Source organism: Pipistrellus kuhlii, unplaced genomic scaffold (assembly GCF_014108245.1).
Source record: "Pipistrellus kuhlii isolate mPipKuh1 unplaced genomic scaffold, mPipKuh1.p scaffold_m20_p_58, whole genome shotgun sequence".
Classification (NCBI taxonomy): Eukaryota; Metazoa; Chordata; class Mammalia; order Chiroptera; family Vespertilionidae; genus Pipistrellus; species Pipistrellus kuhlii.
The window spans coordinates 252,290-267,871 of record NW_023425560.1 but is presented as its reverse complement, the minus strand read 5'-3'; the positions used below and the strand labels follow the sequence as shown (position 1 = coordinate 267,871).

The 15,582-nt window shown below is 63.0% G+C and overlaps 1 protein-coding gene across 3 annotated transcripts in view; it reads left to right on the top strand.

The window, feature by feature from the left end:
• Positions 1-15,582, top strand: part of PCGF3 (polycomb group ring finger 3) — a 29,066-nt gene that overhangs the window by 6,038 nt on the left and 7,446 nt on the right. The window contains exons 2-9 of one of the 3 annotated variants that reach the window (XM_045573972.1): positions 3,086-3,123; positions 4,658-4,793; positions 5,496-5,613; positions 6,839-6,935; positions 7,831-7,886; positions 8,873-8,983; positions 11,872-11,960; positions 12,915-13,052. In XM_045573972.1, coding sequence (XP_045429928.1) covers positions 5,505-5,613; positions 6,839-6,935; positions 7,831-7,886; positions 8,873-8,983; positions 11,872-11,960; positions 12,915-13,052 — 600 coding nt within the window. In that variant the 5' untranslated portion in view covers positions 3,086-3,123; positions 4,658-4,793; positions 5,496-5,504. Of the gene's footprint in view, positions 1-3,085; positions 3,124-4,654; positions 4,794-5,495; positions 5,614-6,838; positions 6,936-7,830; positions 7,887-8,872; positions 8,989-11,871; positions 11,961-12,914; positions 13,053-15,582 lie in introns of those variants that run through there. The other 2 variants (XM_045573971.1, XM_045573970.1) reach the window with 2 other exon arrangements.

Sequence of the window (15,582 nt, the reverse complement as noted above, 5' to 3'; positions counted from 1 at the left end):
GCCCTGTTTCCTGTGGCTGCAGAACGGATCGCCACGCACCTGCTGGTTTAGGGCCCTGCCCACTCGCCCCAGCTCTGGGGCAGCACAGCGGCTCCGTCACAGAGGTCAGCCCGGAGGTGCCCCGGTCTAGGGCCCTGTCCCTCTCCCTCAGCTCCCAGGGCTGTGGCAGCTGACACGGCTCTGCTTTCTGCCCAGCCAGCAGGCTCAACCCTCTGACGGCCCCTCACCGGCCAGAGAGCTCTGCTCAAAGGCCTGCCAGGTCCGGCCATCACACTCGGCTGCTGTTTTCTTTTTTAATGTATTTCTGTTGATTTCAGAGAGGAAGGAAGAGGGAGAGAGAGAGAGAAACATCAATGATGAAAGAGAACCATTCATCAGTTGACTCCTGCATGCCCCCTACTGGGGGCTCAAGCACACAACCCAGGCACGTGCCCTGGCCGGGATTTGAACCGTGACCTGCTGGTTCATAGATCAGTGCCCAACCACGGAGTCACACCAGCCAGGCCACCTGAGGCTATTTCCCATTGGTTTTTAGAGAGCATGGAAGGGAGGCAGAGACAGAGAGAGAAACGTTCATGTGAGAGAGACACACTGATTGGTTGCTTCTTGCATGTGCCCCAACCCAGCCAGGAATCAAGCCTGTGACCAAAGTGTGTGCCCTCAACTGAATGGAGCTGTGACTCTTCAGTCCATGGGCAAGTGCTCTAACCACTGAGGAACACCGGCCAGAGCTATTCTTAATTCTCTAAGTTTTTTTTTTGTTTTTTGTTTTAATATTTTATTGATTTTTTACAGAGAGGAAGGGAGAGAGAGATAGAGAGCTAGAAACGTCGATGAGAGCGAAACATCGACCAGTTGCCTCTTGCACACCCCCTACCGGGGATGTGCCCGCAACCAATGTACATGCCCTTGACCGGAATCGAACCCGGGACCTTTCAGTCCGCAGGCCGACGCTCTATCCACTGAGCCAAACCGGTCCCGGCGACTAATTCTCTAAGTTTTTTAAAAACTCAGAATGGAGCCCTGGCCAGTGGTTCAGTGGTTAGGGCGCCGGCCAGCGCACCCAGTTCCATTCAGGGTCGCTCACCAGGCCCAGCCAGGGTGCCTGCAGGAGGCAGCCAATCAGTGTATCTCGCTCACATCGATGTTTCCTCTCCCTTCCACTCTCTCTGAATACCGGGGAGAGACCCTCCGGTGAGGATGAACAGGAACTGGGAGTGAGTAGTGAATTTCAGAGTGATTTTTTGGGGTGCCTTGGGAGATCTTACCATTTCCCCCTTTTGGTCACAGTTATGTGTGTTCCCTGCACTCACTGCTGTTCTAGAGTCCCCTGGCCTGCTCTCCCGACGGCACGGCCTCGGCTCCGTCCACGGGGCTCGGTCTGCGGTTCCCACCCGCCTGGCCCGTGTGCGAGGCGGGGACACTGCCTCACGGGCGTTGTTTGAGCTGGGGTCCGAGAGCCGTCCTGGAGACACACACTGGCTTCCGAGTCGTGGTGGGACTCCTGGGCTTTCTGTTTACGGCCCCCACTCCTTTATACAGAGGTCAGCTTCGCCGGCCCAGACGTGGCCGCACTGCTGCTCACCTGTGCCGTGTCCCGTGTCCCGTGTTCAGTGAAGCCTCACGGCACCCTCCCCGCCCGCTGCGGCTACCCTCCCGCCTCTTCCGCATGAGGGCGCGGCCCAGGCCCGCACCGGGACGGGTTCAGGAGCCACAGCCACGCCACCCGTGCTGGGCAGGGGGTGTGGCCGGCGCAGCCTCGTGAGGGCCCCCAGGCCTGCGTCTCCCTCCCTCTGCCCTTTTTTTTGAAACTTAATTGAGCTCCAAAGAGTAGTTAATAACAAATGCAATTATGGGAAAGCTGGGAGTCGGATGATGTAAATGGGTGTAATGTGAACTCGAGCTGGTCTGGCCGGGGGTTCCACGGCTGTGCTGTCCTGGTGGTAAACCCAGCATTCGCACGGCGTTCCGGCTGTCCCCTGTACCTGGGCCTCCCAGAGGCTTTCCTCAGCCGTGGCCGGCCCTCACCGCCCGCCCGGCTCCTGTCCGGCACGGCTCTGGGCCCCTGAGCCTCACTGGCCTCTCCCTGGTCCGAACACACCGAGTGCTGGGGTGTCTCGTCCACCCCTACAGAGCCCACATCCTCGTCCCCCTGTGCCCCGAGCCAGACTGGAGCCTGCGCGAGCTCACCACACGGAAGTTAAAGAACAGCTGCAGCCCGTCCCTCCGGGGCCAGCCCGCCACCAGGGCCCCAAATGCTTCTCCGAGCTTCACAGCCCTCATCCTGCCTCCTGGGGCCCCGCCCCGCTGTCCCCGGACCCCCACTGCCCCGAGGTGCGCCCCCCACACACACCTGCCTCAGGGACACCACGGCAAAGACTGGCCTGTGTCCCTCTGTCCACCCTGGCCCGTCACTGTCATTAATTCTGGCTTTCCTTTGGTTCCACACGTTCACTGACCGGGCCATTGCCACGGTGTGGGGGCCACGGTGTGGGGGCCACGGTGTGGGGGCCGCAGTGGGGGTCACGGTAATGGGGGTCACGGTGTGAAGGTCACAGTGTGAAGATCGCGGTGGGGGTCAGAGTGGGGGTTGCGGTGGGGGTTGCGGTGTGAAGGTCACAGTGTGAAGATCGCGTTGGGGTTCAGAGTGGGGGTCGCGGTGTGGCGGCTGCGTGGGGGTCACAGTGTGAAGGTCACAGTGTGAAGATCGCGGTGGGGGTCACGGTGTGAAGATCACAGTGTGAAGATCGCGGTGGGGGTCGAGGTGGGGCTGCGTGGGGGTCACAGTGTGAAGGTCACAGTGTGAAGATCGCGGTGGGGGTCACGGTGTGAAGATCGCGGTGGGGGTCACGGTGTGAAGGTCACAGTGTGAAGATCGCGGTGGGGGTCGCGGTGTGGGGGCTGCGTGGGGGTCACGGTAATGGGGGTCACGGTGTGAAGGTCACAGTGTGAAGATCGCGGTGGGGGTCGCGGTGTGGGGGCTGCGTGGGGGTCGCGGTGTGAAGATCGCGGTGGGGGTCAGAGTGGGGGCCGCAGTGGGGGGCCCCGCCGGCCGCACTGGTGACACTGCTGTCTGTCTCCGCAGGCCCAGCATGTAGCAGAGGGTCCCGGCCACCGGTCCAGGTGAGAGCAGTGCTGGTTCCCTCGGGGATCGCCGGGGCTGGGTGCACCCCCTCCCTCGGGCGGGGCCTGTGGGAGCTCGGGAAGCACACTGGGGGGGCCCGCGGGTGCAGGAACCTGCGTCTCCCGGCTCCTTGCTGTGCGGCCGGCTCCGTGCGCTGTGGCCCCGGGACTCCCCATCCAGCAGGGACCAGGGCAGCAGTGCCATCCCTGTGCGGGGCTGAACCCCCAGAGGGACTGAGCCCCCGGAGGGACTGAACCCCCCAGAGGGACTGAGCCCCCGGAGGGACTGAACCCCCGGAGGGACCAAACCCCCGGAGGGACCGAGCCCCCGGAGGGACCAAACCCCCGGAGGGACCAGAGCCCCGGAGGGACCGAGCCCCCGGAGGGACCGAGCCCCCAGAGGGACCGAGCCCCCGGAGGGACCGAATCCCCGGAGGGACTGAGCCCCCGGAGGGACTGAGCCCCGGAGGGACTGAGCCCCCGGAGGGACTGAGCCCCCGGAGGGACTGAGCCCCGGAGGGACCGAGCCCCCGGAGGGACCAGAGCCCCGGAGGGACCGAACCCCCGGAGGGACCGAACCCCCGGAGGGACCGAGCCCCGGAGGGACCGAACCCCCGGAGGGACCGAGCCCCCGGAGGGACTGAGCCCCCGTGCGGGGCTGAACCCCCAGAGGGACCGAACCCCCGGAGGGACCGAACCCCCGGAGGGACCGAACCCCCGGAGGGACCGAACCCCCGGAGGGACCGAACCCCCGGAGGGACCGAGCCCCGGAGGGACCGAGCCCCCGGAGGGACTGAGCCCCCGGAGGGACTGAGCCCCCGGAGGGACCGAGCCCCCGGAGGGACTGAACCCCCAGAGGGACTGAACCCCCGGAGGGACACTGAACCCCCAGAGGGGCCGAGCCCCCGGAGGGACCGAGCCCCCGGAGGGACCGAGCCCCAGAGGGACTGAGCCCCCGGAGGGACCGAACCCCCGGAGGGACTGAGCCCCAGAGGGACTGAGCCCCCGGAGGGACTGAGCCCCAGAGGGACTGAGCCCCCGGAGGGACTGAGCCCCAGAGGGACTGAGCCCCCGGAGGGACCGAGCCCCCGGAGGGACCGAGCCCCCGGAGGGACCGAGCCCCAGAGGGACCAAACCCCCGGAGGGACCAGAGCCCCCGGAGGGACCGAGCCCCCGGAGGGACCGAGCCCCTGGAGGGACCGAACCCCCGGAGGGACCGAGCCCCTGGAGGGACCGAACCCCCGGAGGGACACTGAGCCCCCGGAGGGACCGAACCCCCGGAGGGACACTGAACCCCCGGAGGGACCGAGCCCCCGGAGGGACCGAACCCCCGGAGGGACCGAACCCCCGGAGGGACCGAGTCCCCGGAGGGACCGAACCCCCGGAGGGACCGAACCCCCGGAGGGACACTGAGCCCCCGGAGGGACCGAGCCCCCGGAGGGACCGAGCCCCCGGAGGGACCGAACCCCCGGAGGGACCGAGCCCCCGGAGGGGCCGAGCCCCCGGAGGGACTGAGCCCCCGTTTCTGCAGAAGATGGGAGCGGAGCGGAGCGCGACGGGCAGGCGCGGGGGAGAAGACGCCGAGAGCGCAGCGCGGAGGCCCGGGCGCCCCAGCGGCTCGGCCGAGGCCTGAGCGCCCATGCGGAGAGCGGACCCGGCGCCCTGAGGAGGTAACGCCTTGCGCGCTCAGGGGGATGACGTCAGGGGCGGTGCTCACGGGGATGACGTCACGGGCGGAGCTCACAGGGATGACGTCACGGGCGGCGCTCACGGGGATGACGTCAGGGGCGCCCAGGGGCAGGGCTGCTCCCACAGGCTTTCTGCCTCCGCCACGGAGCGGGCACGGCCCAGGCCAGGCAGACCCTCCTGCCGGGTGCGCGGTGCGCGGGCTGCTCAGGGCACCGCTGCCCCCTGGCGGCGGCGGGCGGCAGGGCAGGCGGTCCTGCAGCAGATGCGGCGGCCAGTGGACACGGGCCTCTCTCCCGCCGGCAGCGGCCCTGGCGGCCCCCATCCCCGCCTCCGTCACCTGGTGGTGTGGACAGCGGCCTCCCTCCCTGCTCTCAGCCGGAGTCTGGTTCCGGGTACCGTCCCCGTGCGGTTCGGAGGCACACGCCATCCTGGTCCCCGGGGCGCCTGGCACTCAGCCGGTGGTGTCTGTGGGCTCCTCCGCCCTGGGCCCCCTCCCCTTGTGGCCCATCGGTGGGGTTAGCTGGGAAGGGGCCTGGCCCTGGCCGGGTGTGGGGCAGCCTCCCCCTCCGCACGCCCTCTGGCTCCTGGAGGGACGCTCTGACTTCCTTTCCCGGAGCCTGGATCTCGGGTGAAATGCACTGCAATGTCTCAGATATTAATTCATGTGCGTTTTTCTCTTGCAGAAGCCAAAGATGTTGACCAGAAAGATTAAACTCTGGGACATAAACGCCCACATCACCTGCCGCCTGTGCAGCGGGTACCTCATCGACGCGACCACCGTGACCGAGTGTCTGCACACGTGTATGTGAGAATGTTCTAGAATGTGGTCTGACAGCCGTGTGCCGGTGCACTGTCTGACCGAGTGCACGTGTGGGTGTGAAAACGTCTAGAATGTGGCCTCTGACGGTTTCTAGTCGTCTGTTCTTCGATACTTGGGCTATTTTTTTTTTAAACCAAAAGTTTTAGCTCAAGTACGAGGCAGGACATAGAAGCAGGAATAAAAACGATCGTGAGGATAAGTCAGAAAAGTGATTTCAAGTTAAAAATACTGTGAGTGCTTCCATAGCGACACCATTTCCAAAAGCTCAGTCCAGGAGGAGGTGTGATTTGCGTAGAGCAGACAGCGTGACGTGGAGTTCACTCCTGATGGGCGGGAAGCTCGCTGTTTTACACGTTTCACACGGGATCGTGGGCGCCGTACGTGGTCAGACGGGGAAGGCGCGTGGCCTGTGCGGACGTGGCCTGCCTGGCGAGCAGCCAGCCCGCTCTCTGGTGATGCCGTTGTGGAGGCCAAGGCAGACAGGCCCTGTCAAACCTGCACCTCCCTTCTAGCTTTTCACGCTGATTTTAGAGTGAGGAGGGGGAAGAGAGAAACATCGATTGGTCGCCTCCCATATGCTCCCTGACCAGGACGTGCCCTGGGCCGAGAATCAAACCCGCAGCCTCTCGGTGCACAGATGACATGCTCACTGAGCCACCCGGCCAGGGCTCTGTGACTCTTTGATCCTGTTTTTCACTTTAGGAAGTAAAGTATTTTCCAGTTTTAGTGCTTTTTTAGTTAAAGGGAGTTGTACTTTTATTTATTTATTTATTTATTTATTAAATATATTTTATTGATTTTTCACAGAGAGGAAGAGAGAGGGATAGAGAGTTAGAAACATCGATGAGAGAGAATCATCGATCAGCTGCCTCTTGCACACCCCCTACTGGGGATGTGACCGCAACCAAGGTACATGCCCTTGCCTGGAATCGAACCCGGGACCTTTCAGTCCGCAGGCCGACGCGCTATCCACTGAGCCAAACCGGTCCCGGCAAGGGAGTTGTACTTTTAGATAGTGGGGGAATAACTGAATTTCTGATGCACAAAGTCCTGTGAGCTTTCAGCCGGCACAGCGCTGGACACCAGCCCAAGGGGAGCCCGGCCTCCCGCCTTCCCGCCTCCAGCCTCTGCTCCCCGCCTCCTCGCGAGGCAGCAGCGCCGGGGGAGGGCGGCCTGGGCCGACGGTGACTCTGCCTCTGCCCGCAGTCTGCCGGAGCTGCCTGGTCAAGTACCTGGAGGAGAACAACACCTGTCCCACCTGCAGAATCGTCATCCACCAGAGCCACCCGCTGCAGTACATCGGGTGAGCCTGGGGCGCCCGGTCCGGGCCTGGCCGCCGCCCGGGACACGAGTCCAGCGGCATTCACTCGGGCCACGGGCCCGCCCAGAGGGAACTCGGGCCTCGTGGGGGGGCACCCAGAGGGAACTCGGGCCTCGGGGCCCCACCCACAGGGAACTCGGGCCTCGGCGGGGGGGGGGGGGGGGGGGCACCCACAGGGAACTCGGGCCTGGGGGGGGGGGCACCCAGAGGGAACTCGGGCCTCGGGGCCCCACCCACAGGGAACTCAGGCCTCGGGGGGAGGGGGCACCCACAGGGAACTTGGGGGGGGCCTGCCCAGAGGGAACTCGGGCCTCGTGGGGGGGCACCCAGAGGGAACTCGGGCCTCGGGGGGGGGGGGCCCACCCAGAGGGAACTCGGGCCTCGGGGGGTGGGGGGCACCCAGAGGGAACTTGGGGGGGACCCCGCCCAGAGGGAACTCGGGCCACAGGGGCCTCACCCAGAGGGAACTCGGGCCTCGGGGGGTGGGGGGGGCCCACCCAGAGGGAACTCGGGCCTCGGGGGGTGGGGGGCACCCAGAGGGAACTTGGGGGGGGCCCGCCCAGAGGGAACTCGGGCCTCGTGGGGGGGCACCCAGAGGGAACTCGGGCCTCGGGGGGGGGGTCACCCAGAGGGAACTCGGGCCTCTGGGGGAGGGTACCCAGAGGGAACTCGGGCCTGGGGGGCGGGGAGGGCACCCAGAGGGAACTCGGGCCTCGAGGGGCCCCCGCCCTGAGGGAACTCGGGCCTCGGGGGAGGGGGGCACCCAGAGGGAACTCGGGCCTCGGGGGGCCCCGCCCAGTGGGAACTCGGCCAAAGGGCCTCACAGAGGAGTGAGGGGCGAGGACCCTGCCGCTAATCTGTGCTGCTCCTCCTGCAGGCATGACAGGACCATGCAGGACATCGTGTACAAGCTGGTGCCGGGCCTGCAGGAAGGTGGGTGTCGGTGCTGCTCCCAGTGGGCGGCGGGGCTGAGCCCGAGGCCCACTTCTGGCAGAGCCACTCTGTCCCTGCTTCGAACTCACTGGCCCCTCCCGCTGGTCCCATCGCTGTCTGTCCCTCGTCTGCGCCCTCAGTCCTGGGTGGGCGCCTGCAGCCAGCGCTGTGGGCACAGGGGTGCCAGTGTAACTGTACTTACAGTCACATTTCATGAGAATTAAAAGAAATGCTCTGTGTACACCCATCCTGTAGTGGGAGTGGCCATTCTTTGAAAAGTTTTGCATAGCTCTGGCCAGTTTGGCTTAATGGATAGAGCCTCAGCCTGCAGACTGAAGTGTCCCAGGTTCGAATCCAGCCAAGGGCACAGGCCTGGGTTGTGGGCTGGATCCCCAGTGGTGTGTGCAGGAGGCAGTCGATCCACAATTCTCTCTCATCGTTGATGTTTCTATCTCTCCCTCTCCCTTTTTCTCTGACATCAGTAAACATATATATATGTTTAAGTACATATATTAGAAAAAAGTTCTGCACAGTGCTCCAGGCTGAGACTGTCCTCGCCCTGTCCGGGGCGTGGTGGGTGCGCTCCGTCCACACGGTGAGGCTGATCTTCTCGGTGCCCAGGTTCAGGAGAGGGTGATGGTTGAAGATTCAGCTGCTGCCTTAGGTCTGTGGAGAGCATGCCTGGCTCTAGTATGTAACTTGGATGTTCAAGTCCTCCTGGTCCCACGTGCATCCGTGTGGGACAAACTCCGTGGGGCATGTAGATGGGAGCAGTGTTAGTCCTGGAACCGGCAGAGTCGCAGAGAAGGCTTAGACGTGGGCAAGACCAGTCACACCGGGACCCTGTCCATCCTGCGGGGCCTTGGGTGTGACTCCCGTCCAGGCAGCTCCCAGCTTTTACCGTCTGCGTTCTCGTGTGCTGTGTGTGGCCGCGCGCTCAGGGTGCACGGCCTGAAGAGGTTAAAGCTGTGCCTGGTCTCTCACAGCGGAGATGAGGAAGCAGCGGGAGTTCTACCACAAGCTGGGCTTGGAGGTGCCTGGGGACATCAAGGGCGAGACTGGCTCTGCGAAGCAGCACTCGGACCCCCATCGGAACGGTGAGCGACAGATCACTGTCAGGCCCTTCCCGAGAGCTCCTGTCCCCATCCCCTGCCCCCTGACCCTGTCCCGTCCCCATCCTGGGGCCTGTCCCCTATACCCTGTCCTCATCCTGTCCTCGTCCCCATCCCCGGTCCCTGTCCCCATCCCTGTCCCCTATACCCTGTTCTCATCCTGTCCCGTCCCCGTCCCCATCCCCATCCCCTGTTTCCATTCCCTGCCCCCCGACCCCGTCCCCTGTCCCCATGCTGGTCCCTGTCCCCATCCCTGTCCCCTATACCCTGTCCCCATCCCGGTCCCTGTCCCCATCCCTGCCCCCGTCCCCGTCCCTGTCCCCATCCCTGTCCCCTATACCCTGTCCCCATCCCTGTCCCCTATACCCTGTTCTCATCCTGTCCCGTCCCCGTCCCCATCCCCGGTCCCTGTCCCCATCCCCGGTCCCTGTCCCCATCCCTGTCCTCTATACCCTGTCCCCATCCCTGTCCCCTATACCCTGTCCCCATCCCTGTCCCCTATACCCTGTCCCCATCCCTGTCCCCTATACCCTGTCCCCATCCCTGTCCTCTATACCCTGTCCCCATCCCTGTCCCCTATACCCTGTCCCCATCCCGGTCCCTGTCCCCATCCCCTGCCCCCGTCCCCGTCCCTGTCCCCATCCCTGTTCCCTATACCCTGTCCCCATCCCTGTCCCCTATACCCTGTTCTCATCCTGTCCCGTCCCCATCCCCGGTCCCTGTCCCCATCCCGGTCCCTGCCCCTCTACGCTGTTCTCATCTCGTCCCTGTCCCCATCCCCGGTCCCTGTCCCCATCCCCGGTCCCTGTCCCCATCCCTGTCCTCTATACCCTGTCCCCATCCCTGTCCCCTATACCCTGTCCCCATCCCTGTCCCCTATACCCTGTCCCCATCCCTGTCTTCTATACCCTGTCCCCATCCCTGTCCCCTATACCCTGTCCCCATCCCTGTCCCCTATACCCTGTCCCCATCCCTGTCCCCTATACCCTGTCCCCATCCCTGTCCCCTATACCCTGTCCCCATCCCTGTCCCCTATACCCTGTTCTCATCCTGTCCCGTCCCCGTCCCCATCCCCGGTCCCTGTCCCCATCCCGGTCCCTGCCCCTCTACGCTGTTCTCATCTCGTCCCTGTCCCCATCCCCGGTCCCTGTCCCCATCCCCGGTCCCTGTCCCCATCCCTGTCCTCTATACCCTGTCCCCATCCCTGTCCCCTATACCCTGTCCCCATCCCTGTCCCCTATACCCTGTCCCCATCCCTGTCCCCTATACCCTGTCCCCATCCCTGTCCTCTATACCCTGTCCCCATCCCTGTCCCCTATACCCTGTCCCCATCCCTGTCCTCTATACCCTGTCCCCATCCCTGTCCCCTATACCCTGTCCCCATCCCTGTCCTCTATACCCTGTCCCCATCCCTGTCCCCTATACCCTGTCCCCATCCCTGTCCCCTATACCCTGTCCCCATCCCTGTCCTCATCCTGTCCCCGTCCCCATTCCCATCCCCGTCCCCATCCCCTGTCCCCAATACCCTGACCTCATCGTGGCCCCTGGCCCCCTGGCCCCGCCTGCCTACCCCGCCCCAGGAAGTTTGTAATAATCTTTGTGAAAGTCGGTGACATGGTTGTCCCTTGGGGTTGGGGGCAGAGGGCGCTGCGGGGGTGGCCAGTGGCTTCGGGAGCGTGTGTAGGAGGCAGAGTGGATGTGGATTCCGGGTAAAGTTGATGTGTTGTAGGTCTGTGCGTCGATAACAGATCAGAGCAATCTCCGATGTCCTGGCGTTTCCCCGGGGGCCACACCATCGTGGGAACAGGCCTCCTGTGCTTTGGGGGCCATCAGGGAGGAGGGCAGCTGCTGGCCCCACCGCCGGCTGCTGGCACCACGGGAACATGCTGGGACCGGAGTCTGTCCCTGCGTGCAACCATGGTCTTCCTTTCAAAGTGGTGCTGAGTCCGGCCAGTGTGGCTCAGTGTGAACCAGGTCACCCTTCAGCTCCTGGCCAGGGCACATGCCCGGTTGCATGATTCTCTGCCATCATTGATGTCTCTCTCTCTCCCTCTCCCTTCCTCTTGCTGAAATCAGTAAAAACCTATTTTAGCCCTTTGTACGCCATAAGCATCGATAGATGCAATTAAATTCAAAATACCGTGGCAGGTGGGTGGTTTCCGTGTTGGCGCGTGGCAGTTACCGGGTTAGGTAAGTGGCTTTGAGCCATGCCACTGGGAGGCCGCGCTGCTGTGCTTCCCTGCCCCTCCCACTGCTGCAGACCCATCGGAGCCCCCGGGGTCCTGACAGGAGCACACACAGCACACATGGCCCCCCCGGGCGGGTGCTTGTGTGCAAGCTCTTACTACACTTTTTTAAAAAATAAGTTAACTTTTTGTAAATATATTTTTATTGATTTCAGAGAGGAAGGGAGAGGGAGCGAGGGACAGAAACATGTGATGAGAGACTTACTGATTGGCTTCTGCTGACGCCCCACCTGGGGATCAAGCCCACAGTCTGGAGTAGGGGTGTCAAACTCAATCAGAGAAGGGGCCAAAATCTAAAATCCAGCCTAAATCGCGGGCCGAATGGTTTACTGAATAGTCATAAACTGTCATTGTGATGGAAACGCAGCGGAGTGCAGGGATGACAGCGCAGTGCGGGCCACATTGCAAGGCCTGGCGGGACGGATTTGGCCCGCGGGCCTTGTGTTTGACACATGTGGTCTGGAGTGTCCTGCTGGGAAAGGAGCCGTGACCTTGTTCAGAGGTCGATGCTCACCACGGAGCATCCCAGACGGGCCTCCCACTGGTTTTCCTGGCATTTCAAGTGTATGAGGAGCGGACGGCTCAGCATTGGGCCTAACAAACGGGACCTTCTCTTTCTGCTGAAAGGCGAAGCCAAAGCGGACGAGAGCTCCCGCACGGAGGCTGCGGAGGAGAAGCAGGAGGAGGACAGCGACTACCACCGCAGCGACGAGCAGGTGGGTGCCTGGCCCGCGCCTGCGCCTCTGAGCCCTCCGGTGGGCTCGCTCCGTTTAAACAGAAAGGCCTCAGGGAAAGAAAGCAGAAACACAAAACGTTCATTCCCTTTCTTAGCTTTTCCTGCCGCTTCTGCACTGTGTTTTTACTTCCTTTTTAATTGTCAAAGTAGCGTAGGCTCACTTAAAACACTTCAGCTATGAAAAGGGCAAAGTTCACCCTCCACACCCGTGCCGCCTCAGCCCGGCTCTGGGTGTCACTGCGTTTCCCGCAAACAATTCATGAGAACGTGAAACCTCACGGTGTAAAGGTGATTTAAAATGTGACGAAGAGGCATCTGCTCACGCTACTTACTGCAGCATTAGACTGGAACGGGAAAGTGGGCGCACAGGTTCTGCAGAAAAGCCTGAGAATCCCGTGTCCTGTCCACCTCGAGCCTGGTGGTTCCCAGGCCCAGGCCCCTCCCCCTCAGGGTGGCACCCCGGTTCCTCTCACCCACACAGGACAGCCCCATCCTGCTGAGGGTGGGGAGGGGCCTCGTGAACCGCAGGCTGTTCCGGCCCCCGCTCCCCCTGGGCACATCCTGCAGAGCAGGGGCCTGTCCTGCGAGGGCCTCGCAGCAGGTGCCCGGCACAGCCTGTGGGCAGAGGGCACGTGTGTGTCCGCACAGGAGCGCCCAGACGGCTCCCGCCTCGGCCTGATTTCAGAGGAAGGGAGACCAGAGCCCGCAGGGAGCAGAGTTCTCGGATCCCCTGGAGTCCGAGTCAGACAGACTGGAGCGTCAGAGCCGCTCTCACAACGTGGCAAACAGTCGTGGGTTTTCAGACAATGTGTGTGAAATGATTTTTAAAATTCCTTTCCTGTGGTGAGGGGGTCTGTTTGGTTTCTGGTTTCGAGAGTCGGCCTGGCCATGGGGGTCACAGGGCCAGCCGCCCAGCGCTGCTTCTCTCCCGAAGGTGAGCATCTGCCTCGAGTGCAACAGCAGCAAGCTGCGCGGCCTGAAGCGCAAGTGGATCCGCTGCTCCGCCCAGGCCACCGTGCTGCACCTGAAGAAGTTCATCGCCAAGAAGCTCAACCTCTCGTCCTTCAACGAGGTACCGGCCCCGCAGCGGGCGCCACACGGCCTTTCTGGCCTCACAGGGGTGCTTCCAGCTTTGGGTTTTGGTGTTTTTCTCACAACCTTCTTTGGAGAGTTAAATTAGAAAAGAAAAGCTGTGTGTTTTGCCCAGCGCATACCAGGAAGCAGTGAGGCAGGATGGCCCACAGACGCGAATGGGAGGGGGTGATGAGCGAGCTTGTTAAAATGTGCCGCAGGGTTAAGTTCACCGACAGACAGACGGACGGACGGACGGTGGACGGATGGACGGCGGTGGGCGGGATGACTGGGTGGGAAGGCAGGTAGGTAAAACACTGTCCAGTTGCCATAAATGCCGAGAGGAAAACACAGCCTGGTGGCTTGTGGGCTCCGTGGTGGTGGGCTGGAGCACACAGCTGCGGGCCCAGGGCCTCTGCGGGGCAGCACTGATGCCAGGATGCACCTTGTCCCCAGGAGCCCACTCTGCGTGAAGCGGCGCGAGCAGAGGGCTTTGAGGGCCTTGAGCACAGGGTGCCGATCTGAGCTGTGGTTTTAAATAGCCCCAAGCTGCCGAAACCCGTTTGGCTCCGAGGTAGAGTGTCGGTCTGCGGACTGAAAGGACCCAGGTTCGATTCCGGTCAGGGGCATGTATGTTGCAGGCACATCCCTGGTGGGGGGTGTGCAAGAGGCAGCTGGTCGGTGTTTCTCTCTCATCGATGTTTCTAGCTCTCTCTCTCTCTCCCTCTCCGTAAAAAATCAATAAAATATATTTAAAAAAATAAAATAAAATAGCCCCAAGCTGGGGACAGAAATGGGGGCCAGGGCGGCCCGCGAGGGGCTCTCTGACAGGACTGCCAGGGGAGAGGGGCCAGGTGGTGAGGCGGGACAGACCTGAGGTGCGTTGTAGAGAGCACTGGGCGGTGGTGGCCCTGACCCAGCTGTGCAACAGCCTGACCCAGAGCCTGTGAATGGAGCCATTTGGGGAAGGATCTTTTTGGTGTAACGAAGGGCCTTGAGGTAAAGTAGCCCTGGGGCATCTGGTGGACCTCACGCCAATCACAGTGTCCTCCCCAGAGGGAGCAGCGGAAACCTGAGACACACGGGTGGTGTGAGGACAGAGGAAGGAGGCAGACACGGGCCCGGGACCCGGGGGAGGGGGGGGGACGCGGGCCCGGGGGAGGGGGAGGACTCAGGCTCAGGACCCGAGGGAGGGGGAGGACTCAGGCTCAGGACCCGAGGGAGGGGGAGGACTCAGGCTCAGGACCCGAGGGAGGGGGAGGACTCAGGCTCAGGACCCGGGGGAGGGGGAGGACTCAGGCTCAGGACCCGGGGGACGGGGAGGATGCGGGCCTGGGACTCGGCCCAGGAGCTGCAGTGGCAGGAAGAACCCCACACACACCTGGGAGGAGCTGCCTGCCGGCACGTCGGTGAGAGAGTGAACTTCAGCCGTCTAATTCGCCAGTTGCCATAGGAAACCAAACTAGATTTTGGTACTGAAAGTGGGGTGATGCTTAACAAATCCCCAAAAATGTGGCTGTGGCTTTGGACTTGGGTGATAGTTAGAGACGAGAAGAATTTTATGAAACACAACCTTCAATGCCTTGAAGGTCACCTTGAAGAGACTTGTGGGAGTGCAGCCTTCCAGGTGGTTCTGCGATGGCCCAGGGGTAAGTGAGGGGCTTCTCAGGCACGTGTCGCAGAAACGGTCCGGAAGACGCTGCAGGTGGGACGGGGACGCGGCGTGCGTGTGGAGCGCGAGCAGGCTGGCTGGGCCTGCAGTGGCGGGCAGGCCGTGGGAGACAAGCTTGGGCAACGAGCAGAGTATTGAGCGCGTGGTCGTTCTCTGCGTACAAGGAGGTGCACAGGAGAGGCGGCTCAGAAAAGAAGGGCTGAGCAAACCAGTACCTGATGATCCTGTGCATCCACAGCCTGTCCAGATGCAAAAAGACGGTTCTATCGGAACGCCATGTTAGGAAGGCACGCTCCGCGGAGAGGGCCAGTGTGGCTGCACAGTCTTCCGCTGAGAGAGGAGCTGCAGGCGAGGAGAGGGGAGGGGAGGGAAGGGGAGGGGGGGGGAGGGGAGGGGAGGGGAGGGGAGAGGAGCGGAGAGGACAAGAGAGGGGAGGGGTGGGAAGGGGAGGGGAGGGGAGAGGAGCGGAGAGGACAAGAGAGGGGAGGGGAGGGAAGGGAAGGGGAGGTGAGGACAAGAGAGGGGAGGGGAGGGAAGGGAAGGGGAGGTGAGAGGAAGGGAGGGGAGGGGAGGGGAGAGGACAAGAGAGGGGAGGGGAGGAGAGGGGAAAGGAGAGGAGAGGACAAGAGAGGGGAGGGGAAGGGAGGGGGGAGAGGGGAGAGAAGGGGAAGAGAGGGGAGGGGAGGAGAGAACGGAAGGGGAGGGGAGAGGAGGGGAAGGGGGGAAGGGAAAGGGGAGGGGAGGGGAAGGGAAGGGGGGAAGGGAGGGAGAGGACAGGGGAGGGGAGGGGAGAGGACAAGGGAGGGGAGGGGAGGGGAGAGCAGAGGAGGGGAGGAGGGGAGGGGAGGGGAGAGAATGG